General features: G+C 38.4%; 2 protein-coding genes across 4 annotated transcripts in view; one reads left to right on the forward strand and one right to left on the reverse strand.

The window, feature by feature from the left end:
- PRKN (parkin RBR E3 ubiquitin protein ligase) overlaps positions 1–7,759 on the reverse strand; it is a 721,078-nt gene extending 713,319 nt beyond the window's left edge. The window contains exon 1 of one of the 3 annotated variants that reach the window (XM_027880020.1): positions 7,707–7,759. In XM_027880020.1, coding sequence (XP_027735821.1) covers positions 7,707–7,737 — 31 coding nt within the window. In that variant the 5' untranslated portion in view covers positions 7,738–7,759. Of the gene's footprint in view, positions 1–7,446; positions 7,534–7,706 lie in introns of those variants that run through there. The other 2 variants (XM_027880017.1, XM_027880018.1) reach the window with 2 other exon arrangements.
- Positions 7,760–7,865: 106 nt separating this feature from the next.
- PACRG (parkin coregulated) overlaps positions 7,866–27,006 on the forward strand; it is a 221,160-nt gene continuing 202,019 nt past the window's right edge. Inside the window, exons 1-2 of the mRNA XM_027880022.1 lie at positions 7,866–8,001; positions 8,198–8,371. Coding sequence (XP_027735823.1) covers positions 8,240–8,371 — 132 coding nt within the window. The 5' untranslated portion in view covers positions 7,866–8,001; positions 8,198–8,239. The remainder of the gene's footprint in view (positions 8,002–8,197; positions 8,372–27,006) is intronic.

Here is a 27,006-nt window from a genome sequence, read left to right on the forward strand (position 1 = left end):
CCTCACAGTAACACAGCACAACCAGCTCCATTTGATAGCAACTGCTCTCTAAAAAGCTGCCCTTTTATTTCCTAAACATTAATACATTATAATCTTTCTGCCCTTTAAACTGCCATGGAATGACAAGCTCTTTCCGCAATTAGGATCTTCATTCATCTTTATCAGCTTCTGAAGTTCTTAAACAATTAATCAAATAAACTTCTAAATACTTTTCTTTCATACACTCACGTCAGGACTGCTTATGCTCTCAGCAGAGGGGTCTAGGCTTAGAGCCTGGAAGCAAAGGCAAACCACGTCCCCGAATTGGAAGAGAATGTCAAAACAATTACAAAAAACATAAAATAAAACAAAGCATGAAAAATCTGTGTTGTTTCCTTACAAAAAGTTCTATGCCATAAGGACAAATAATACCAAACAACAGAACTTTCAATATATTCAGAAAATAAACACACAATCTCATTGGTCAGATTTCCAAAATAAGGGTTAAAAAGGGAAAGGGTGAATGGCAAGGCACTCCTCGAGAACATTCCTTTGATAACCAGCTTCGTTTCATCATTTCAACTTAGCTCAAACCAGCCAAATACAGAAAGTCAACAGTATTCCTCAACAATCAGAACAGGAATGCAGATGAGAGGTGTGTGTTAAAAACTGTATGCAGGATCCAGATAATTTATACTGGAGATGTTTAATGGGCAATGCCCCATCGTTCTTTTTAGATGTGGGTGTCATCATCATTATTCTCCATGTTCCAAAGGTAAATGGAGAAGAAAATAATGGCACATATTATAATAAACTCAGAGGTCATCAGAGGGGATGAAAGCTTTAAAACAGTTTTAGAGTCAGAGTCTTAAAATTTCCTTCCTTGAGATTGTTAGCATGAATAGATGTATTCAAATCTGCCGACAGCCTCAAATAGTTCTGAAGTCCAAGAGCAAGCTTCTGCAGGAAAAAAATACTCTAACTGCTTAGAATTAAAAAGCAGGAAAACAGTTAACATACCTAATTTCTCTGAAGCATATAATTTATGATGCCACTTGTTTTGGAAGGCATTGTGATATATTTAGAAAGAGTTGCCAAAGATTTTGTGGCTTATCCATTATAGGCATGTAGGCACTGTAAGAAAAGCCATCACTGAAACGTCTTACATAAAGCTACCATGTACTTAATGCATCATAATTGTGACAAGTTATTTACTGCAATCTTTTGGCTGAATTCATGAGAAATCGTTAATCAATCTGCCTTCTTCAAGAAGAGCTACATGTTTACCAGCACAAATACCAGCTACCACTGTACAAGTTGCTCAAGGGTATGAAATAAAAGCCAGTATCATCATTAATTCTTCATTAGTTTCTACCGTTAAGATCACTGACATGGAATTTAATATTTGGCTAATGACTGGAGAACTTAAATAATTTCTTGTCTTGTCATTTTAACAGAGATTTTGTAATAACATGGCAAATATCTCACAGTTATTTTCATATGCCTCAAAGAAAAACTTCCGTGCTACAATTTTTCCTGGGTCAAACTTTAACAATACTAATGTAGACACAAACATGCTGGTTGAGAAAAGCAATGGAACGTAAGAGTTACTGCTTAAAACCTGGTTTAGTACAATCAGGCAAGCTTCAGTCTGCTTCAGAAGGTGTACTGAGTAATGAACTCATTCTTTCTCCATCTTTTCCAGCCTCAGGAATCAAACAAGCAAAAGGGTACTGATGCATTTTTCTGTATCAGATAAATCTGATGGATTTTTATCCTTCTTTTGTAAGGTCATCCATCTTTCCCTTCCTTTCGCACCAATCCAAATACAGAGGGACTAGGAGAGGCCTGAAGTACAACATTCAGAAACTGAAAAATTGTAAAGGACATAACTTACCATACTAAAATTTAGTTACCTAATGATTATAAGTCCTCATAAAGCACAAACATTTGCATGATGCCGCACCCACACTGTAGTTCAGAAGGAAAAAAATCATATATTGTGCAATAACTGATAATTATATAATTAAAGCTTGACAACTAATTATCTCCACACCAACCTTTGTAGTGGCATTCTGTGAATTCTGGGTATATAGCTGCACATTTCTGACATTACCCTTTTTTTCTTCTTTTAATGGAAAGCGTCATACATCACTGGTTACATTTTGTGTTAGAAGTTGATTTTCAGTCCAACAATACTTATAATAGACAGCACATTTTAAAAAATCATTAAATAATAAAATTGATTGAAAGTAATTAATTTATTATCTCTTTTACATAAACCTGTCTGGCAAAGTAACAAAGTTTCCACTAAAGGTTTTATTCTCCCTTGGACTTCTCCTGAATATAACAACTTGGAAGGCCTGTACCATTCTCAGCATTATTCGCTTCTGTGGCCTGACCGCTGACACAACTGACAGTTTCATGATACAGTGTATGGTAGTCCAATTAATTTATTTCAGTAAATGAGGATATATGTGGTTCCAATTAAGAAATCTACTTTGCCTCTTGAGGCAATATTTTCACAACAGAACCAAATAATGTTTTTGGCTTCCAATGTATCCACAAAGGACACACACATTACTTTGGCAAGGACTCTTAAGTAGTAGCACTTGCTGTTTTTCTTCCTAAAATATCTTTTAAATTTTCGTATTTTATTAGCATAGGTTCTTTTCCTAATTCTTTTCTGGGAGTAAGTGGAATTTGAAATTCTTTTCTTTATTCTCATCTCACAGATAGGCTGGACCAAAGGTTTTGGTAATTGATATTGTATTTACACATTGCATGTAAATATACATGGAAAATAATTTTAAGAAATTGTAGATCAATACTCTTTCTGCAGGGCCCTATCTGAAAAACTCAACACACTCAGCAGAACTCCCTTAGCCACTGTCTAATTAGTTTCCAATGTGTCTTGGTATTATAATACTGTATCCATTAAAAAAACCCAAAACAATCAACCAAAAATACCAAAAGAAAAGCAAATAAACCCCCACTTTTCCTCCCCCTTGCTACTTTTCTTCCAAAAAGAAATCCAAGCAAAAAGTCTTCCCATCTCTCTTCATGGAAACAAAGAAATCCAGAATGCTCATGTATATTTAACAAAACCCATCTTTTGAAGATAATCTTCTTCAAATGATACTAACTTTATAAAACCTGGCTGATACAAAGCATTTTGTAGGAAAATAATCAATAAAATATTGTGATGGTTTTAGTCTAGGCCTTCCTGGTGACCAGTTTGTAACCAAGGAAGTAGCCAAGTACCCAGTATTCCATACAATTTTTACGTAAACCAGAGTATAAGTAAGTCGGAGATTAGAGACCTCGCTCTCTTCTCTTCCGGCGAGGTTTGGAAACAGTGGGTCCCTGCGTTGGTCTCGCTTATCTAAGGCTGAGGCCTGCAGAGTCCACCGTCCTGCCACGTGGAGGTTTGGAGAGTGCTGGCTGTGACTGCCGATCCTGCTGTTCTAAGGGACGTGGTGAGATCTGTTTTGTTAGTTATTAGTATAGTTTGATCTAGTATACCTGTTCGGTGTCCCTTCTGTTCCTTTTCGTCCCCTTTTTTCCCCTTTCCCTATCCCTTCGGGGGGGTGGACCCCCCTTTTACTGTGTATATAGCATCTTAACTGTACATAATTGAAATTTACGTAAATATAGATATATTTTTATAAAAGCAGCTTGACTTTGGGTTCTTTAATTTTTATAGTTTTTTTTTTCCTTTAACTTAAGGGAAGAAAGGAGGGGGAAAGGGGGCCGCTGTCGTAACTTTCGGGCATTTGGCAGGGAGCCAAGTCCAAACCGTCACAAATATAAATGCAGTAAAACACACAATGTTTCATGATGCAATTCTGTACACACAGTACAATACAGCTCCCCTAACAGAGGAAAAAGGGCTCAAAACAACGTGAGCAAAACAGGTGATGTACATGAAATGCCTTTGATGGTCTGAGGTTTAGGTTTTGTTTAATCAAACGAAACACTGGAAGATTATTCCACATGCTCGTGAAGTAAGTGAACAATGTTGAGTTATTTTTCCAGTGAAAAGTACATATTGTAGTGGAACTGTCCATAGCATTACACACACTGAAATAGAACACAAAGATGACAACACAAGAAAGAAACCCAAAATTGCACCACGAGATCAAAATATCTAAGTAGAAAGTTCTCAAAATACTTTTCCTTTGGTTGCTATGCAAGCACCGCTGTTTTCTAGTCTAAATACATTCAGGGAAATTCTGAAAGAGTTTATTCTTATTTTGCTTTCTCAAGGTTATTTTCATAACAGGGAGAAATATTTATGCAGAAAGTAGATTACCAACACATTGAAAAAAGGTGCAACACAGAGGAGTGATCGGTCATCCGGATAGCTAAAACTTTCACTCAGGCTCCCATTCCCCTCTAACTGGATTACTGCCATACGAATCATATTTCACTGTCAAAGCCCTTCGCAACCTGTCTTTACCACCACCTTTGTCTCCCAGTCACCACAGAAATGCTGACCTGCCAATGTTAACTGTACATCTTCTACATTTGTAAAACAGTTTGGGCACTTCTCCCTTGTTTTTTTGCTCTGTGAGAGGTATTTCCTGAAAAATTCCACAAAGCTGCCCTGGTATCACCCTTCTTTAAAATCAGTTTTGGTTTGGTTTTTTTTATCATAGTACCTCTTGAAAACTCAAGAGGAGGTGCTAAGAAAGATAACATTATTGCCAGGGCTGTTGACTAAGAATTAGCTCAATCCAAGTGTGGGTTCCCACTTCCCTTGTGCCAACACTGGTTTTCAGCTAATCCAGTGGTAAGCAAATGTAGAGTATTAAATAAATAAAATAAAAACCTACCACAAAGAAACACAAAACTTCGCATGTCCCTAATTAAGCAGAGATTTTGACAACTCAAGTCACTTAACTAGCTCAGTCTGGATTCAAATTAGCGTTTAAGGAATCTAAACGTGTACAAGTCCATGGGACCTGGTGAGATACATCTGTGAGAAAGAAGGGAAACGAAAATAAAAACCGATTAAAGGAATTAACTATCATGTTATCGTGTGTTGCACAGTTACATTATAGCATTAACTCATGGGAACATTACGCATTTCCAGAGATATGATTCTTTAAAATATTTTGGAAAATATACCATGTTCTTCTTAGGAAAGTTCTCTTAAAACACACAGGTAAAAAAACTGGGCACAGATGACATAAATTATCTCACCTTTCCTCTCCAGCCCCCAATTTGGCCATGACATTCCCAGCTCACAAGTGATTAGAGGAGACTTTTCAAAAAGCAGGAAATTTGACTAGGTTTCTACATCCCATCCTTTGAAGACAGTTCTTGTATTTTTGAGGGGTGGGGCAGTGTATTGTCCTGATTTTGGCTGGGATAGAGTTAATTCTTAGAAGAATGGTACAATGCTGTGTTTTGACTTTGGTATGTTGGTAATACACTGATATTTAGTTGTTGCTAAGTAGTGCTTACTTTAAGTCAAGGACTTTTCGGTTTGCCATAGTCTGCCAAAGAGGAGGTGCACAAGAAGCTCAGAGTGTGTGGCCAGGACAGCTGACCTGAACTGACATATTCCATACCACAGAACATCAGTGTATGAGCTGGTGGGAGCTGGCCTGGAGGATGGGCTGGGCATCAGTCAGTCACAGTGAGCAACTGTATTGTGCATCCCTTCTTTCTCTTGGGCTTTATTCTTCTCCCCTTTTCATTACAATTATCATCATCATTAGCCTTAACAGCATTACTATTATATTTTACTTTGGTTCGATTATTGAATTGTTCTTAGCTCAACCCACAGGTTTTAATTTCTTTTGCCCCCACCCCCTGACTCTCCTCCCCATCCCCCCGGGCAAGGAAGGAGGGACTGAGAGGCTGCATGGTACCTAGCTGCCTGATGGGGTTAAACCACGGCAGGCTGCAACTCATCTAAAGCTTCGTTCTTAAATTTGCAACTAATTAGTATGTACATTTTATAATCAATATTCACAAACATTTCCGCCTGCCACAGCGAAAATAAAATTATCATTCCTCAGTCATATAACATTTATATTCATGAGCAGTAAGTAAATATTTAGATGTGTGAGGGCTAGAGGCATCTACTCTGTAACCACATGGGCTGTCCCTCAGGTGCACTAAACTTACTTTTCTGAAGCGTACAAAAGCAAACACACACTGCAGTTCTGTTAATGCATGTATTTTATATACTACAGCAATACACCAGATCAGTAGACAACACTGCAAAATTAAAAGACAGTGAAATACCTAACCCTCCCTGCTTCCCTTAAGCCAAGCCTTTAATTTAAAATCATCTACATAAGGTAAAAATAGCCCAAGTGACAAGAAAGTCTAGGAAGCAAAATTCCACAGCTAGGAAGTGACCATTTGTGTAAGTATTTAAACAGACTGAAAACTAACTGGTTTTAACTTTCTTTTTAGCTTTAACAAAGCTGAGAGAAAAATAACATTACCCACAAACTCCTGTTTATGTACTGCTAAGAAAAAAAGAATATCTAATTGAAAAACCTACAGGATTCTAGATCTAGATTTGGGGATGTTCAATTTAAAAATAAATATTTTTACAAAAAAATGCATGGTTTTCAACTGGATTGCGTCTTACATAGACACCAACTATGACACCTAAAGTGATGATGAAACAGTAAGCCTGAGGACGGCAAGGAATTGTTAGAATACACATGCATCCATTACATTTTATAGATCTTACTTTAAATAATTGTCGATATTGAGAAAGTGAATGAATGCGAGATGAAGTGTGTAATTTCTGAACTCCCCAGGTAGAGATTCATCTTACAAGGAACAGGAAAAAAGCCACTGCTGGAACAACAGATTCACGTGTTGCACTAGCACTGGATGGGCACACGACCAGGCTCAAGGACCACAGGGTCAAACTCCCAAATCCGTCCGACCCAAGCTGCTTATTTTTCAGGCCACCGCCAGCAACCACCACGCCCCACCAATAACATGTTCTTACAAATGCTGGTAAGGACAAAAAAAAGTTCGCAGACCGCACAAACTCTCGCCCAAAGGTATCCACAGTCGATGAATCGAGGAAGAATTAAAATGATTTTAGAAATGACCTCAGCGACGAGCCCTTGGCCAGCCCCGCTCTCCCCGGGGGTGGCGCAGGCGGGCACCGACCCCTCTCGCGCCTTCGCCCCCCGTGCCCCCGCGCGGCCCCCGCGCCCGCACCACGCGCTGTGACCGCCGCGCGCAGCACCGAGGGCAGCGCCGGCTCGTGTCCCAGGGTGCGGGCCCGCCGCCACCCGAGGCGCCCCCGCCCCGCCCAGGCACCGGGGGAGGCGGCAGGGAGGGAGGGGAATCGAAGGGAGACGAGCCGGCCCCCACTGCCCCCCGAGGCCACAGAGAAAGCGGTGGCGGCGGCGGCAGAGAAGGGGCGGACAGGAAAGGGCGGACCCGCATCCGGGCTCGCTCCCTGACGCGCTCACTCACCGATCATGGCGGCGGGGGTGGAGAAAGGGGGCACGTGCACGCGCGCGCACGTGCCGGCCGCACCCTCCTGCTCGAGCGCTTCCCCGGCAGCCGCCCGGAGGAGTCGCGAGACTTGCGGGCGGGGCATGACGGCTCGGAACGCGCATGCACCTCCATGAAGCACACGCAGCGCCCTCTGGGTAACGTAGTTCTTCGCCACTTCACGCCCGCCCCTCCTCTGCCCACGTGATCGCCTCTCCCCCCCGCCCTCCAGCCCCCACATTCGCTAATGACTTTCTCGCTAATTGCCATCTGTCGTCCCGGTGTTCAGCGCACCGAGGGCGGGTACCGGCGTGCGGAGCCGGGCGGTGCTGCCGGGGCTTTCTCTGCGGCTCCCCTCGCGCTTCTCCGGCGGGTTGTTGACGCGTTGCCTGGCAACGGTCGCGTGTCCGGGGGACGGCCCGCGGCGGCCGGTGCCCAACGGACCCCCTGAGGGAGGGACGGCAGGGCCGCAGCCGGCGGGGGCACAGCGGCGGGCGGGGGGGGGGAGAAGCCCCCGGGGGACAAGAACAGCAGGTGGTGATGAAGGGCTAGACACGCTGGAGTAGGGGGGGACGAGCTGCGATGGCGCAGAAGGGGTCCTGGAGGGCTCAAGGAAGGCGCGGGAGGCGTGTGGGGGGGTTTCGCTGGTCCAGGGGAGAGCAGAGTTAGGGCTGCTGCCGACTTACAACTCTCTGGGCACGGGGCACTGATGTTCCCTTGTTTTTTCCAGCCCGTATTTCTCCTCCGGTCCATCGCGGGCGCCGGTGGGGAGATGGTGGGGGACAAGGCTGGCTCGGGCCCCTCGAAGCCCGCAAGTGACAGGTGCCCCCGGCAGCGGGAGAAGAAGAACAAGGAGGAGGCCTGCGAGGGATTCACTATCAGAGCCATGATGAAAAACAGCGTGGTACGTTTGCCGCTAGCACAGAGGTGACATTAACAAGCTTACCTTAACGGGACCAAGCAGCATAGCAAGTTAGGGCTAAGCAAAAAGCATGTCAGGAGGGTGTGCAAGTTATAGTGATACGTTGCCTGGGTTATGCTGGTTGCTGAAATTACCTTCAGAATTTACAGAATTAGTTACACAAGATAACTCTGCGCCTGTGGTAATTGTGATGCTTCGACTTCCAAGTGCATTGCTTTGGTGCCATCCTGTTAAACTGCTAGTCTATGGACTTGTGTGCAAGACTCACTGCCTTGCATTTAGCTAAATGCTGTCAAGTGGTACTGCAGCAATACTCAAAAGTATTTCCATACACTGATACAACGTGGTAAAAATTTGATGTGAATGTCACATAGGATGGCAAAGATCGGGAAAATACACTAATTTCTAAAATAGGCTTGAAAAATGATAAAAAACTTCCACTCAGTCTAAGATGATACTAAATTGGAAACAAACATTAGTTCTCCAACTCATAGTTCAAAGACAAAGAGGAGCTGATCCAGTGAGCTTCATTTTAAATTAACAGTTACAATTTCTAACATATTTAGAGGTTTATGAGTTAAAATATTAGTATAAAATTGCTTTACATGGTTTTGTCTTCCTTTGTCAAAATTTAGGAATAAAAAAAACTTCAATAATACAGAATGCAGATGTTCAGCATGTAAGCAGATGAGGTAATATGCACATACATCTGTGCTTAAACTGTTGAATTGTATTTTTCTTTATTTGGACACTGTTCAAGGTGTTAGCAAAGTCTTGAGTTCTCAAGGGGTTTTTTGGAATCTATACACTTTTTCTAAAGCAATTATAAAACGTTATTTCCCTTTTGCTGAAGTGGTCTTGGAGCAGTCTCTCTGGTCTTGTTATCTGTAAGAGCATCCTCTTAGAAACCCAAAGAAGTCTATCTTTAAACAAATTTTAAGTAAACAATGTATATTTAGAGAACTTTCTCCTCACTAGTAAAACAAAAATATGTTTCACCTTAGTTGGAAAAACACAAGGCGAACACAACAAAAAAAACCCCTTTGTTTTAGATTGTTTGTTTTTTATTCTAGAGGTTAATGGAATAGATCATAATACTTCGGCAATTTTAAGGATTGATTTTTAAAAGATGTTTCCTCTTCTCCGAACAAAATTTAAGTAATGGATATTTACACATATTTGTTTTCACCTTGATATGTAAAAGACAATTTTTGTCTAGAAGAATCAGAGGTTTCAATGGAGTTGGAGAAATATATATTTAATTTTTTAAAAGGATCTATGACTTGTGAATGTAACTAGCTATGAGTTTAATCAGAATGTAGGTTTCCTTTTAAATATTTGTAGGGTATTAACTTTTATGGCTGCATTTCTAACTTCCTAAACATGAGCAGAAGGTTAAATCACAGGTAAATCTGCTGCTTTGGAACTACTTGTTGAATCACAGAAGTTACTTTCTTTGTCAAGGACCTCTGTAGATCATCTAACCCAACTTCCCATTTGAAGTGGCCTGTCACTAGCACTGGATCAGGTCAATCATGGGTTTCCTCACTAAGCTGTGAAATCTACCAACTTCAGAGATTCCCTGACCTCTCTGGGCAACCTCTGCCTTGCCCACCTGTCCCCTCCGCCAGTCCCCTTGGCCCTGTCAGAGGGCAGGTTTACAGTGTTCTGACCCGCTGCACAGGCTCTACTCATAACTGGATAGGAAGCAGTGAAACTTAGCCCCGGCACTACAAATCTCCCAGGACCACTGTGTTTTGCAAAAGCTCCAAGTGAGGACAGGCAGCCACTGGAATCGTTTTCAGTCAGTGTGCAAAAAACCAGTGTGGAGTAAGGAATCTCACTGATACTCTGTCTGTGCAAAAGTCTGTGTCCCTCGTCTCTTTTCCAACAACTGGTTAAATGGAGCTTCAGATTTATTAAGTACTCACGTGTCAGAGGTTGACATCATTGATAAAGTTCTCATGGAAGCTTAAGAGTTGGCTGGAGGGTTGAAAGCACAGCAGGAAAATATAGGTAGGACATGGTAATTCCTTTTGTTAGCAGCATGACAAGGCATAGGGTTCTCAGCAAATGTGTTTGGCATCTCCAGGTCAAACAATGAGGTACTGATTAATAGCTTTTGGTGCAAGCATGCAGTTAGTCTTAACTCTTAGTATGGAGTCTTAAGAGATTACAGTTATATGTATATGACTATAAATGTTGTAGTAAAGGTTCCAGAATTCTTTGATGTTGCTTGTGCACAGCGTTTTATTAAGCTGTTTTTCATGAAAGTTCCTCTCACAGCCATTAGTAAGTGCGGAAATTAAGCACTTACAATACTGAAGACTTAGCTCCCACTAAATCTAAAATTTGCTTATTGAAATACAGTACTTAATAAATATTCACCAAAAAAAAATTCCTGAAGAAAGTGTTTAAGTTATTAAAAAACTGTAAATTTATATAGTGGTTTAGGTGGTTTAGGTTAAGAGCAAGATTCAATAAAGGTCCTCTACAGTAACAAGACTCAGTAAAGGTCTTCTACTGACAAGCTAGATATTGTGACATTTACATTTTAATTGTTCTGTCCTCCAAGTAGAACTAAGAATGCCAGGTTATGTACTGATAGCTCACAGGTACTGCATGTGGAATTAGGAATAAAATTAATTAAAAATTAATATATAGACTAGCAAGTAGAAAAATGCCTGAACATGAATATGGGCAGCAGGGAGATATTTCTCTTCCCTTCTGATCCTCTCCAGATGATATTTTTCCTGGTTTTTGCAACTGTACATAAGAAAATAAAGTGTTAGTGTCCACATTTTCTGTAATGCACTAGTGATAAAAGCCCTTTTCAAGGACAGGATTCATTCTATTACTCAAAGAAAACTGTAGAAAAGGAATTCCAGTCTATCTACCACTTTTTAAAAGATTCTTAACCAAGAATTTATAAGACTACTGAGATGGAAAAGATCACAGAGGAAAAATCTACATGTCTTTTCAAAGTGCTGTTACCCTGCAGCAGAGAGTTAGGATTCATAGGGCTAGAAAGTGGCAATGTAGGAAACTCACTAGACAATATATTTTAGTGCATATATAATTCATGCAGGAGTTTTGAAAGCTTTGTTCTTTGGTATTTTATGTCCATCATTGCTTGCTAAGAATGGACCTGATGATATGGAGTGAAATTGGAACTTAAAACATCTCTCCTGAGCGCTGAACCCACAGCCCATAAAGCTATGAAAGATTGTTCTTTATTTTTTTCTTTCCCTTTTTTTTACTTTGTTTTCTTTTTTACCTGAACCTTGAATTCCTTACTGCAAGACAGTAAAACTTCGGCAGGAAAGATGGAGCACCTCTACAGGTCCTCCGTTAATAACAATTTTACCATATAAGTTGAAATATCCTTCTGTAGCATGTGAATTTGAATTCCTCTGGCCAGAGTACTGAGTTGGATTTTCTTCCTATCTCAGAGTATAAACCAGCAGATTTTATATAAAAAATATTACTATTACATTCGTCTGCGTTCCGTGAAATCAGTCAGAAACTGCCACTAGGAATATGCCACAGGGATAGAGTGAAATTGTCTACTTAAAAAGGAAGTAATGCTAAGAATTGTTTATTGTGTATAATAAACAATTAGAATTGTGTATTTCTAAAACCAAAGCAGCTGTTTAACCTGTGAGAGCCTTAGCTATGTGCAGAAGCCCAGCTTTCATCTCCTTAAGGAAATATAACTGCTCATAAGCAGAAAAATGGTTATTTGGATTGCTCTTCTGGATTTTCGTTCTTCTGTTCCTCATCTAAGAGTCTATGGTCTGTATGTATTGGGATTAGTTCTTAGTCTTTGTTGTTTAAACTCCTCTTTCAAGCCATAATCAGTAATGTGTGTTGTGAAGAGCTTTTTTACACTTCATCATTTGATAATAACTCATAGCAAGAGTTTAATTTTTTTACCATAGAGATAATCTGATTTGTTTACATTCTGAATCTTTTAATTTGACATTCTATTTATATTCATCCACACATGTAACTGAAACTGTTTTGTAGCAGTAAAAGTTTCTAATCCGATTTTGAGGCTATAGGAAAGAATTGTTTATAAGAAAGAAGTTGTATCCTTCAGTTATAATAGCTAATTCATTGGAAAAGGCAGTGTGTTTGGTATAAGTAGATGTCAAGTTAAAGGAACATTTTGATAAATGCTTATCAAGAAGGTAGCCCGTCCATCTTGGAGGAACTGTTCCGGTTTAACAATAGCAATTGTGTACAATCTACAAGTATACTTCAGTGAACACTGTGAGACAATTTAAACTGTCAGTGCTCTGGAAAGCAGTTCTATCTTCTTCCTCTTTCAGGCTGTTTAGTACTGCTGCTCCTTATTGTGTCCACATTTGTACAATGTTGGCCGATCAAGGAACTGATCCTGCTGAAAAATACTCCAGCCTCTTGAAGCTAACAGCACTGAACTGCAGTCTTTGGGATTTAGCCAAGCAAACCTTCTGCTTCCACGAAGCTCGTCTGTTTTGCCCTTCTCTGTCCTGACTGCATGCTTCCATCTCCCCTTTTCCACTGGCATTGTTTTTTCTTCAAATACAGAGGAGGTTGGCTCAGCTCTAACAGTTCTGAAGTTAATATATGCAAGCAGAAGGGAAGCGGGAAGATGTTGTCAGCGCAAGTTGTGTGGGTGGGAATGTACCTTGGCAACATCATGGCCTTAATTCATTTAAAACCAATTATTAAATTGAGTTCTAGCAGAGTAATTCCGCAAGCATTTAAAGCAGCATAAATTGTACCACAATTGAAAGGTGTGGTTTTCGTCCTGGGACATTTATTCTTTGTGCAGTATGAGCTTTTGCATGGCCTTGCAGTGAATTAGACTGGGGCCCTGGTTAAACCTAGATTAAAAGCAGCTCAGCACCTTTTTTTTTCCATAGCAGTGCAGACTTGACATACAGTTTGGTAGCAGTGTAAGCTCACAAAAGTTGCTGCTACAGCCCTGCCTGCTTCTGCTCTGTATCTGCACCTCCTCCTTTGTGCCAATACACAGTTATGCAACTGGATTGATGAGGCACTTGATTTGCATTAGGCTCAAACACAAAAAGCTTCAATGCAAGGAGTTTATTATTTCCCCTCAATTCCATGCTTGTGCTTACTGTAATGACCGCTTTGAGAGTATAATGAAAAAGTGGAATATACAGCAAAACTAGTAATGCTTAAGACCATAATGCCTTCAAAAAGCTTCCATTTCATATTATGTTTTCCAGCTGTAACTTACATGGCTTAATCATGCTACTTTTGTTTTTTCTAAATACTTTAAAATCAGCCTTTATTTATTTTTGCAAATGTGGTAAAAGATTGGTATTGCTCATAGTTGCAATGCTAAGATGATATGATCTGCCTATATATATCCTAACCGTGAAGAAATCATGGTGTTTTAACTATGAAAATCTGTTGCACATTTGAATCTTCAGTAAATCTTCTCTTTTATAATTCAGTCATATGACTTAAAATGGATAATAAGTAAATTATTGGTTAGATTCTGTTTCAGGTTTTTGATTGACAATTCTTGTCTTAAATCAGTTAATTTGATTCATGATATTTTATGCAGAAAAAGACCTTAGAAGGTTTTGAATTTCATAACTAGGGAAGGTAAATGTAAATTGATTTTAAAACATTATGACCATGATGTTTCAAAACTCCTAATCACTTTTTTATGAACTAATAAATAAAATATTCTATACAATAAAATAAAATATTCTATATAGTAAAATAGTTGTCTAATTATTTCAGTTTTTCCATTGTAATGAAACTATTTTAAACTTTACAAACTGTTTACAGATTTCATACAATTTAAAATCTTGCAGTGCTCTGAATATATGAGTATCTTCATCTGGTGTTTCTCTGAATGAAGAGGGCCTTTTTTGCTTTTGAGATTTTTTTTTACTGTAAATATAAGAATTCTGAACAAATTATTAGACAGTAATTGATAACAATTATGTCTGAACAAGATTTTGAGCTGTCAACTTGCTGAGTAGGGAATTATCTAAAGTCAGCATTTTCCACATGCAGCTATCGTCTATGTGGGCTGCAGCCTTCATCTTAGTATTCTTCCTATTAGTTGAGTGAGAATGCTGTCATACCTGGTGAGAATACCTGGAGTGAGTTCAGTGAAGAGCCATCAAGGCAGGGTTCTGGAGCACATGTTCCAGGAGCAGAGGCTGAGGGGAACTGTATTTCAGCATGGAGAAGAGAAAGCTACCAGGATACCTCATGGTATTAGGTCCTAACAGACCTAGTGACCCAATAGCTGTGAGAAAGCTGTCAGGAAGATAAAGACGGTCTATTCCCTCTAGTGATGGGAGGACAGGAGATGTGTGTTGAAACAAGGTGTTTAGGATGGAGAAAAGCTTTCTCCCATTGAGGATAGTTAAGCAGTGCATCAGGTTTCCCTGATGTTGTGCAGTCTCCTTTGAGGTTTTCAAGACCCAAATGCAAAAAGCTCTGAGCAATCTGTTCTGAGATAATCTTGCCTGGAGAAGGAGGTTGAATTGGAGTCTTCCTGAGGTCATTTCCAACCTGAGTTTTCCCATGATTCTACTACTTCTTCCATAATATGGTGGTTTGTGGTCACTCCAGGGCTTTGCTACTACTAAGGTCAGCTAAATCAGTGATGGCTAATTTACTCTCCATTTGGGCAAAAAGCATTTGAAGGGTTTTGCTTTAATAGATTTGCTGCTTTTCTGAAGGTGTAAGGGGGTAACAAGTACTGTAACTCCCTTCTGACCCTCAGAAAAATTATAACACCTTATAGTTCTGGTTATATTAGTGAACTACATCATAAATGTAAGGTTGACTTTATAAATACCATTGAGTAAGCCTGCATCAGGGCTTGGGTAACAGCAACACGTGCTTATTAGCTGGGATTATCTGCAGCTAATTCTCGTTATACGGTCTGCTTCAAGTATGCAGCGAGTGCTGCTGCCAAATATACGATGACTGCTTTAAGGAATTGAAGCATCTGTCTGTGTCTGTAGCTGTCAACCTCTGGATGCTGTCCCTTGTCTCACAGTCTCTTCTTGTCACTGCTATAACTTAAATGACATTGGAAACTTTAAGTGGGTGAGAGAGACAAGAGATGTGGCACAGTGGCATTTGCACTACAAAAAGGAGTGCAGAAACAGAAAAGGAACTGAGTGTGACTCCCCAGAGTGGGGACCTGGCTGATCACTAGCTCAGTATGATTTTTCCTATGGCTGTGCTCCCCAACCTTATGTACCAATGTGCTAAAGATAATTGTTGCCTTACTGCTTGCAGTAGTGTACTGAAGTCCATACCAAGAAAACAGAAGTTTTCCTTCTTTTCTTAACTTTTCTTAACTTAGTTTAATATAGACACTTAATCTGTGTTTAACTGAAATTATCTGGTAAGACTTTGAAAAGGACAGATGGATTTTGTTTCTTTCATGAAGTTTTCTTAACCACTTTGAAATAACAATTATTGCAAAGCCGAAAAAGATCATAGCAAACAATACTGTTGGTGCATTGAAAAAATTTCTAGACAATGTAATAGAAAAACTGCTGTGATAGACTGAGTGGTTCTTCCTAGCAGTAGTTAATTCTTCTATATACTTGACATTCATATAAGCAGTTTGGCATAGCTTTTCATTTTCATAGCACAGTTAAATCATTTTTCTGGAAAATTTACTGCTCTCTGATAACTTTGTTTCTTAGATAAAATACATGTCAGATAAGATGAAGTTAAAAATTCTGTATGAAGTCACAATATGCTGAAGGCTGCATTATGGAAGTCTTGTCTTAAATAGTTACACTCTGATTCTGTGGATATATTACAAATAAAATGCTTATTATAGTTGCAACTTTTGGTCTCTGATAGGTGTAAGTCGAGGATATGCATATAAAGAAAGGAATTTCTCCTGAGAGCTATGTAGTTCTAGAGTTAGACTTCCAATGGAATTTCTGTTGGGCCTCTTACCTGAAAAAACATAGGATTCTGATGTGATAATAAAGCCTAGCTTAATTGTAATGTGATGGTAAACATATAATTTAGCTTTTCACACATTTTTGATGATATCTTTTAATGCATATTTAGCAGTTTGCATGCTTGGGTTGGAAAGCAAGATTTTTCATTTTTAAAAATTACTCTTCACCCATGTTTCTGTAAAGGGTGATGTCAAGATCTTGATAGGAAGAATAAATACTTATTTGTTTTCAGTTTGATAACAGAAGTGTGTTGTACCTTAATGAAAAGCTAATGTCATTAGCCTGATTAGGATCAAGACTAGTTTTATGTGGTGATTTTTTTTGTGATGACTGACTTTATAAACAAGTGTGTACTGCAGTAAGTACAACGGTTCTGCACAATATGTGATAATGTTAAAACATAAAATACACTATAGAAATGATTGTGCAGTGAAAACTCTTGAATGCCTCGAAGCAAGCATGGCGTACTGTCAAATTCCTGTGTAATCACCATTTGGTGGAAGAATATGTCTTTAAAGTTAGGTTTTTATGCCTATTTCACTGGTCATGAGCATTACCAAGGATTTTGTCTGGTTGGCAATACTTAGTATTCTGCACAAAAAACAATGTAAAACTAAATCAAAGGTTACAATATTTTCTTACCTGTTTTATGTGCTTAAGACATCCATTGGTTTTGCCATTATCACATTAACTTTTTTTAAAATTTTGCCTCGCTCTGCATCTCATTATGATATGCAAGAAAGGACTACTTCTGCATAAGTTGTTTGGACATACCCAGATGTTCTGGAAAATATCTGTAGGTATTAGCCCTTCTAAGTTTAGCAGGTCTTTCATTTTTTTCAGTAATTGTTCAGATAGAATTTCTTTCCTGTTATTTCCATGTAAGATTTGTCTTAATGACAGCTGTATTATTAAGCCCACGATTTAGGGAATGAAATATTATTTCCTGATTTTTTTTTTTTTTTTAATTTAAGGGAAAGAATGAGAAAAGCCCCATGCAATGAAAATTTCCTGCAAGGGAGTGAGTGTGCAAGGGCTTGTACAAGGAGCATCCCTGCTAAAGAGTTATGGAGCAAGGCTCTGTTCAAGTCTGGGATTGTGCAAGGTCGTTCATATGAGGCTGGTGTGTGCCCCCATGCACACTCCCACGTGCTCCACTGAGTGTGGCCACTGCAGCCCCTTTCTTATAATAAAAGCTTAGAGGTGTTCTAAAAAATCCCAAAGCTTTGAATTTAGTTTCCTTTCCTTATAAGTCTCGTTGCATAAAATTAGGAGACACATTCTATGATCCAAGTTTTCTATTTCAAGGCTGATCATTGTATACTTAATTAGAAGAGTGGTGGTCTATATTTTAATGTGACATTAGTGTTTTTTATTTATATCCTCTCAGCTAAAACTATTTAGGGAAAGGTGCATGCATACTTTTATTGATATTGGTAGCCAGAATTTGATAAACCTTTATTTTCCCTATAGAAGTTGAAAACATACATTCTTAATTCCAGATGCATGTCTATTAATATCTCTTTCCTCACTCCTATCTACTGCTCATGCTCACTTTTTCTGCGACTTTATTTACTTCTCCAAATGTTCTGTTTTTTCGTATCAGTGGATTTCTCTTGCAGTGATGTTCATCAGGTGGGTTTTTGGGGGGAGGGCAGTTCCACATGGCAAGAAACCTGTTAGAGAATGTACTTATAAAGCTTACACCCAGACCTTATTAGAATATCCTATATAATAATTTTTACTGTTAAAAAAGTCTCAAAGGAATGAGCTAATTATACTTTTAAATTGCAGCTTTGTAAGGTATGATTGGAAAATATTTTTCACAGGAAGTGGATATGTATTAGCTGATTTTTTATGTATTTTTTTATCCTGTGTTTTACTAACTCATCTCATGGCCTTCTAATTTGTGTGTCCTTCATTTAATTCACTGGGTTTTAGATTAGTAGGTAAAGGTCAGAGGAACAATTACTACAAGTTGATTTAATCTCCTGTGTAATATAGTCCATCAGATTCAGAAAGTGATTTCTGCATGAAACGTGTAACTTCTGCTTGAGCTGTAAGATATGTTTTTTCAGTAAATAATAAAACCCAAAGGTATTGGTGGTATCGGAGAGTCCATTTTATCTCTAAATTATGGCAATGCTTAACTTAATCAATGCAATACTATTAAAAATTTGCAGTCCAGGCGTATATAAAATCATCACAAAATACTCACATTTCAGTGTGTAAATATTTTAGAGTGAGACAGCTATTTATAGAAAGATACTATCTTTAAAAATCCACAAAAGTAAAGTTTTAGCATGCTTCAGCCTTCTACTTAAAATCTGTTTAAGTCATGATTATTTTATGAGATTCTGGTATGCCTTTAGGCATATTTAAGATATATTACAATATTATTATTCAGGACAACAATCAAATTTTAATGTTCTATTTGATAGCTTCTGAAGGCTTTTGGTCATCCAGTTGTTCATCCACTATAAAAAATTCAGACAGTGCACTAAAATCATATAATATCCATCACTTTAATTTAAAAAAGTAAAATAAGATCCATTGTATCATAAGAAATCAGTGAGTTACATGTTTAAGTTTGCATGAGATTTCCTAAACTCTTCTGTCTACTGTTACCTGACAAAGGAATCTTTTTAACAGAAACGTCAACTGTGTGTCGCCCATTGACAATACTGTGCCTGTCAATAGTATACAATGTTCAGGCCTTTGGGTGTAATTTTTGTTGAGGGAATTACTGGGTTTTAACAGGCTTGCTTCTGTTTAGATTGTCATTTTTCATTTTTCCCTGTCATCAGATAGAAATTAAATTTTTTTCAGCTACAATGAGAAAAAAAATTATCCTTTATTAGCAATAGAAAAATTTTGCCTCTGTTGTACAGGGTCCCATTAGGCTGTAATAACAAAATTTATATTGGGTAGAAATATTAAAATACATTTGCAGAGGTAATCAATAAATTGCCAGTAACAAATCAGTCTAGATTTTTTTTCCCCATTTGATATTCCTTAACTTGTTCTTTATGAGGTCACCGTTTGGTAGGAATTGGGTGATTATTTTGCCATGTTTTATTGTATTTGTTCTTTTGCTTCTGGCAAGTGGAACACTATGAGTTCTTGTTCTTTTATAATATTAAATATTCTTAAGTTTTATTAGATGTAAGTTAACAGTCTTTTAACACTGATAACAAAAGAGCTTGCCTGATGGTGTGTTTAGCACCAATGTTTAGCCAACGACAGGGCTAAGCATTTCTGACCAAAATATTTGTTACAATTACCAAAACTGTTCCTCTGAAAGCAGCTTTAACTGAGATGTGTGCATGACCTTTTCTGCTTGAAGTTACAGATTAGGGTTCATACTTTGGAGAGGCTTAATGCAAATCAGCTGACTCGTAACTTAAGGCTCTTCCCAGTAGACTGGAGGAAGGCTACCCTATGCCAAAAGTTCTTCTGAAGCCTTAAGAAGGAATTCTTCCAGGGATAGGCATTTTATGGAAAATTACTGTTAGAAAACTTACTCTGCTTTCGAAATAAAATGGCATGAATTATAGAGGTTAGATGCTGTCATGGAATAATAAATTCCTAACACATTGATATAAATCCATTTTGCGTTAAAAAAAAAAAACAAACACACATTTATTTAGTGATCTGTGAGTTCAGTTAATAGACTGGTACTTAAGTATTGGACACTATTTTCTCAGAGTATATAAGTATTTTTATTTAGCATTGTAAATAGATTCACAACCTGCATTAAAATGTTGCTTTTTAAATACTAGTTATGTTTTCTGTGAACTACCAAAATTTGAAAAGAAACTGAAAGCTGAGGACTTTTACTGTGAAGAGTATAGAGTATGTAACAAGTATCAATAAGCTATTTTATTTTATTTTATTTTTATTATAAGCCCTGTATTCATACTGTTTCGTTTTCTCAAGACAGTATGATTTACTGTACGTGTGCTGCAGCCAAAATTCATCTAAAGGGAAAAATCATACTTTTGCTAAAGACTTGAGTAGATGCTGATTTGATATTTTCAGAATTTATATACAGAAACCTTAATGGATTGCTAAAAAAGACAAAATCTTCCCATTTTCACTTAAGTGAGAGATTCTTTTTTAAGATATAAATAAGCCTGCTAAGCAGAACTTCTCTTTAGTTGTCTAAAACTATGTGCTTATCCTTTAAACTCCAAATTTTTGAAGTATGATATAAAAAGCTTGAGAATATAAACCTAAGCGATATTTTTAAAGTCATTCATGTCAACCTCAGCTACAATGTTTGCAATATTACAGGTGGAAAGTGACCACATAGATAGTAACATCAATGTACAACTGAATAACAAGAAAGGAAAGGTGGTAGTGGTGTGGATGTATGGACAGCGGATGGCACTGTTTGTGGATTGATGCTTAGTGAAGAATCAGGAGGGCCTAAGTAACTTAGTTTTGGCCAGCTCTTCAGAGTTGCATAGGGCATTCAGTGTGTACTAGTCTTCCTGATAAACCATCTCCTTTCTAGCATAGCCACAAGTAAGATATACATATACCTCATCGAATCTCTCAACAGTTTTTGGTCCTCAGTAATTTTTTTCTTTTTTTACACAGTACTACACTTTTATTTCTTTCATTCCAGGCAGTTTTTTAACAATACATCCGTGTTTTTTTGGTTTTTTGTTGTTTTGTTTTGTTTTGTTTTGTTTTTTTCACAAGAGCCTTAGGTCTTTAGTCCATCTGTGTTTGCAGGAATAAAATAAAATAAGGAATCTGCTAGCTTCTGTTGCTACTGACAAAGTGTGTTGTCTCAAGATCTCTCATGAAGATCTGTGTTAAACATAGCAAGAGGTAGAACCAATCGTCGTAGCATCACATGAATAAAGGCTTTCAGGGCTGGAAAGAAACCACCCATCAGAATTGTCTTGGAGCTGACTGATAGGAGTTGACCTATCCAGTTCAGGGTGACTGAGTCATTTCTGCCAGTCTCCCAGGCAAGTCAGCAGCACATGGTGATCTTCAGTGTCAAACACTGCTGATAGGTTTAATGAAGTAAGCATGGATATCTTCCTCTGAGCTGTGCCAGAGACGAAATAGTTCGCAAGCAAGACTAATGCACTCTGAAAGCTGTTACCAAGTTTGAAAGCCTGACTGCCCCGATTTAGCTTCTTGGCAGAGAAGTCAAATTCTGTAGGAGAGTTTGTTGTTTGGTTGGGTTTTTAAATTACTTGTATGATCATTTTTCCCAAGAAAAAAGCTGTAGTAGCTGGACAGAATATTTGGGCTAAAAGGAGTTTTTCAACCTGGGCTTTTACGCTTCATTTTTCATGTTGGTTTAAAAATTGTGATTTATATTCAGATTATGTTCAGATTGCATTGGGGTGCTTAGGACTTTGCCCAGCTGGGTTTTGATTGTCTTCAAGGATGGAGATTCTACGTCATCTTTGAATAACCTGTCCCAATGATCACCTTCATTGTAAAAAAGGTTTTTCTGCTGGGAAGTTAGAATTTCTTTCACTACAATTTGTGACAATTACCTTTTGGTTTTTGTTGTGCATTACTGAAATGAGCTTTGCTCTCGTGATGGTAGCTAATGCAACAATGAGATTCCTGTTAAGCTTCCTCTTCTTAAGGCTGAACAAACTGTTTCTCTCACCGTCTCCTCATACGTCATGAACTCCTCCCTTCTTATTCATGGCCTTCCACCAGCCTTGCTCCAGTATATCAATGTCTTTCTTGTACTGGGGAGTCTGAACTGTGACCTTATGCTCTAAATACAGTCTCACAAACATCAAAGGAAGGGGAATGTTGAATTCCCTCAACATTCTTGATGTAGCCCAGAATGCAGTTACTTCATCTTTGCCACAAGGGTACACAAATGTTCCACTTGTTCTCGGATATCCCCAAGATCTTTCCTGCAAAGCCATCTTCTAGCCAGTCAGTGCCTTGCCTGAACTGTTCCAGTGCAGAACTTAGAATTTACTGTTTGCTAGTGCTCAACTGTGTGAAATTCCTGTCAACCCATTTGCCAGCCTGTCAAGATATTTCTGAATTCCCTCCTCCAAATTTGATACCATTCACTGAGTCTCTCAGGGTACATTCAGTCCCACAGTTCAGCTTATTAATGAGGTGTTAAATAGGTCTGCATTGAGCCCACTAATACTTCTTGTAGCTGCTATGCCTTGGAGCCAACAGTCCACCATTTTCCACCATCGTGGTCAGTTCCTCATGGAACTCACGTAAGTGCATTGTGTATAGACTGCTGAATGGCATTAGATGCCACACTTCACATTTATGAATGTCTCCCTCTTATTAAGATCATGGGTCAGTGCACGAATTCATTTCTACCTCAACTCCCTGATCCTTAAGAATGACAACTGAATGGCATAACTCTTTCATACACTATAATTTAAAAATTTAACTCTCCACCCTTTCTTGAAGGGATTAATTGCATATCTTATCCCAGTGTGATGAATATAAAGACTGTAAATCAGATCTTTTTATATCACTATTATTGCCCTATAATCAGTGTATCTTATATCTATCATTCTCCTTGATAATGTGCAGGCCTTGCTATATTTACTGTATAAAAAATTAAATTAAAAAAATATATACTGACATTTTCATGATGCAAGAAGGAACAGCAATGTAGTTAACGTTAACAGGGCCACAGAAATTTTACTATTCATTTCTAGGTTGTGTAGATTTCAGATTATGTACTACAAGTAAAATTTCAGCATACTAATGGCACTAATAAATATTTAAATGCCTCCTGAGTTTAGTACCATTTGAATACTAGCTATTTTTCACTTAGGACCCCAGGATCTTAGCTGGAAAAAGTTTGTTAGTGACTGGGTTTTCTGTAAGGAGAAAAACATATGGCAAGATTATACTTAGATATATTGTTGTAATTATATTTGATGGTGATGAGAATAAACATGCGCTGAATATACAGTTGTATTGGTAAGTTAGAGCAAAGCTAGATGAATAAATTAACCAACATCATTGGGAGATTCAGTTTTTAGATATCAAGTAAACCAGACAGACCTACTTTATTAAAAAATTCCATGGAAGGAGAATAACTCTAGGAAGTAATTCTTCTTAATGAAAGCAAAGTTTTATGTATGTAACTGTTGAAGCTTCATGTACTATTATATATCTTGGCTTCTGTTTTAATTTACTTGTTTGGAAGTTGGCCTTTTTGGTTTTGCCATCTTTTTGAACATGATTTCACTAGTATTTTATTAAATTTTTCAGAGATAGGAACATAAGTACAGAAAACATGTTGAAAAGGTTGGTAACCAGTATTTATTCTGTAACTAGCCCAAGTGAAGAATTATGTACTCATTCTTTACTTTTTTCTGTCATAACAATCTGACATTTTGTTATAGTCTTATTCTCTAATAGTCTCTTCTGATGAGGTCTGAAGGGTAACAGTCTTCTGCATAGCACTTAGCCACTTTGTAATCATATTAGCCCATTTTCACTAGCATTTCAGCCAATAGAGTAAGATGATGGTGATGGTGTACAGTTGTCAATACTAACCTCTCAATCTTCTGTAGCATGGTCTGCAGACAGTCAGATATTTGGCTTGCTTTTGATCAAAAGGAGTGCAGTTATTAGTGGTCAGGGGTATAACTGAGCAACAAATTACAGTGAATGTGAATTAAACAGAGCATCCCTAGAGCTACATGGCAGAAGGCAAGTGTTACTAATTCTCTGAGTTATTACCTCATAATGACTAGCATCCTGAAGATGTTTTTCTCTTATTAAATTCTTGCAGAGTGAGTGTGTTCTATAAAATACTGAATAACATTTTTCATACTGACTACTTTATCTCTGGTAATCAGATCACACTGCACAACGTAGATGTGTACGTGGTTGAATCAGGCAGAATTTAGAGGAAACTCGTATTTCAATTTAATTTGAAATAATTGAAGAAAAATGAAACCATCAAGAAACTTTTCTGTATGTGTTTAATGGATCACATCTTAAAGACTTCTGGAGTTGGTTGGTTTTTAAAAAGTTATTGAGTAATGGGAACGGCCAGTGGTGAATTTTCAGTTTTGCCATTTCTCCAAAAGTCTAGTTTTTATTAAAAGATATATTGGTATGCTCAAATTTGTAATGCAGTTTGAAACTTACCTCCCAGACAGTAAAATATTAATGATTAAAAACTGTAATTAGCAGTTTCAGTGATAAAATATTATTGCATTTAACGAGGTATATAGCTAGTGATACATCACACTGTTCCATATGTTAATTTCTAAGAATTACCTCTAAAAACCTGAAAATATTTAAAGAAAATAAAAAGTTTTCAAGCATTGTAGATTGACTGAACTTAAGTATTTTACTTGTGTTTGAAATTCATTGTCCTTTACCAACATATTTATCCAGGCAACTGGAAAGAATCCCATTTGGGGTAAATATGGAAGTTATTTTTGCTACCTTATTCAGTTTTTAGCTTGTCTGTTAATAATAATTCCATATGGTCACTTGTAATGATGGCTTGTGTGGTAGCTCAGAACTAAATAGAACCACCAACCTAACTTAGCAAAGAGCAATTACATATAAATTACATATAAACAACTTCCACTGTTGTGAATAAGGTAAAATGTAACTAAGGATGAAAAAAAAATATTCTGTTACAAAGCATTAGGATGTCAGAGCTTCTCTCTGTATATTCTTCAAATGTTGCTGAGGAATGAGGCCTTTTCTGCAAATTATAAAAATCCTATTTTGTTTTAAGATTTTTTATTTTAAATTAGCATGTTAAATAAAAATGTATTCTCTTCATCAGAATGTACATTTTATTTTTACGCAGTGTAGCCTATGAATAAGTAAGATATTTACTATTATGGTCTTTCAGTAACATTTGCATGATCACTGACTGTGCTTTTACAGGATTTAAGTGGTGGGTATAGAGTTCCATCAGCGTTTGTACTTGTAAGGCTTTTACGCAAGTATTTTATGAAAAAAGAAAGTAAGAAAATTGATAGAACCTGATATTTTCCTGTACTTTTTAAATTCAGTAATGAAATAAGTTCATTATTTAATTAAAATAAATTCATTAACCTAATTGTATTATTTTGCACAAAGCTATCTACATTTCTCAGAATGCTTTTATACTTTGATATCTAAGATATTTTAGTAGACTTTTTTTTTGTATTGAGCTATAGATACCATAGAATCATAGAATTACTAAGGTTGGAAAAGACCTTCAAGATTATTGAGTCCAACCTTTGACTGATCATCACCATGTCACCTCAGCCATAACACTAAGTGCCACATCCCGTTGTTTCTTGAACACTTCCAGGGTGACTCCGCCACCTCTCTGAGCAGCCCATTCCAATGCCTGACCACCTTTGCAGTGAAGAAATTCTTCCTAATGTCCAACCTGAACCTCCCCTGGCACAGCTTGAGGCCACGTCCTCTCATCCTGTCCCTAGTTGCCTGGGAGAAGAGGCTGACACCCCTGTTCTGCCTCCAACCTCCTTGTAGGTAATTGTAGAGAACGATAAGGTCTCCCACTAAGCCTCCTTCTCTCTGGGCTAAACAATCCCAGCTCCCTGAGCTGCTCCTCATAGGACTTACTCACTGGACCCTTGACCACCTCTGTTACCCTTCTCTGGACTCACTCCAGCACCTCAGTGTCCTTTTTGCAGTGGGGACTCAAAACTGGACACAGTACTCGAGGTATGGCCTCACCAGTGCTGCATACAGAGGGACAATCACTTCTCTAGACCTGCTGACCACACTATTTTTGATACAGGCAAGGATGTCCTTGGCATTCTGGGCCATCTGGGTGCACTGCTGGCTCTTGTTCAGCCTGCTGTCAACCAGCAGCCCCAGATCCTTTTCCCCCAGGCAGCCTTCCAACCACTCTTCCCCCACCCTGTAGCACTGCATAAGGTTGTCGTGACCCAAGGGCTGGACCTGGAATTTCTCATTGTTAAACCTCATGCAACTGCCCTTGGCTCATCGATCCAGCCTGTCCAGACTCTTCTGCAGAGCATTCATTCCTAGATTACAGCAGATTGACACTCCTACCCAACTGTATGTCATCCTCCAACTCACTGAGGGTGTACTCTATTCCCTCATCCAGATCATCAATAAAGATATAAAACAGAATTGGGCCCAATATTGAGTTTTGGGGAACACTAGTGTCCAGCTGCCAGCTGGATTTCACTCCATTTACCATCACTCTCTGGGACAGGCCATCCAGCCAGTTTCTAACCCAGCAAAGAGTGCACCTGTCCAAGCCATGGGCTGCCAGCTTCTCCAGGAGAATGCCTTGTAAGACAGTATCAAAGGCTTTACTGAAGTCCAGATGGACTACATCAACAGCCTCATCCACTAGATGGGTCACCTGGTCGTAAAAGGAGATCAGGTTGGTTGGGCAGGACCTGCCTTTCCTAAATCCATGCTGGCTGGGCCTGATCCCTTGATTGTTCTGTATGTGCCATGTCATCACACTGAGGTCAGTCTGATAGGTCTGTAGTTTCCTGGATCCTTCTTCCAACCCTTCTTTTGGATGGCTAACATTGGCCAACCTCCAGTCATCTAGGACCTTCCCAGTTAGCCAAGACTGGTGATAAATGATGGAGAGGGCTTGACGAGCTCTTCTGCCAGATCCCTTAGTACCCT

This window comes from Empidonax traillii, unplaced genomic scaffold (assembly GCF_003031625.1).
Source record: "Empidonax traillii isolate 1590-97213 ecotype Southwest subspecies unplaced genomic scaffold, ASM303162v1 scaffold63:size2014119, whole genome shotgun sequence".
In the NCBI taxonomy this organism is placed as follows: domain Eukaryota; kingdom Metazoa; phylum Chordata; class Aves; order Passeriformes; family Tyrannidae; genus Empidonax; species Empidonax traillii.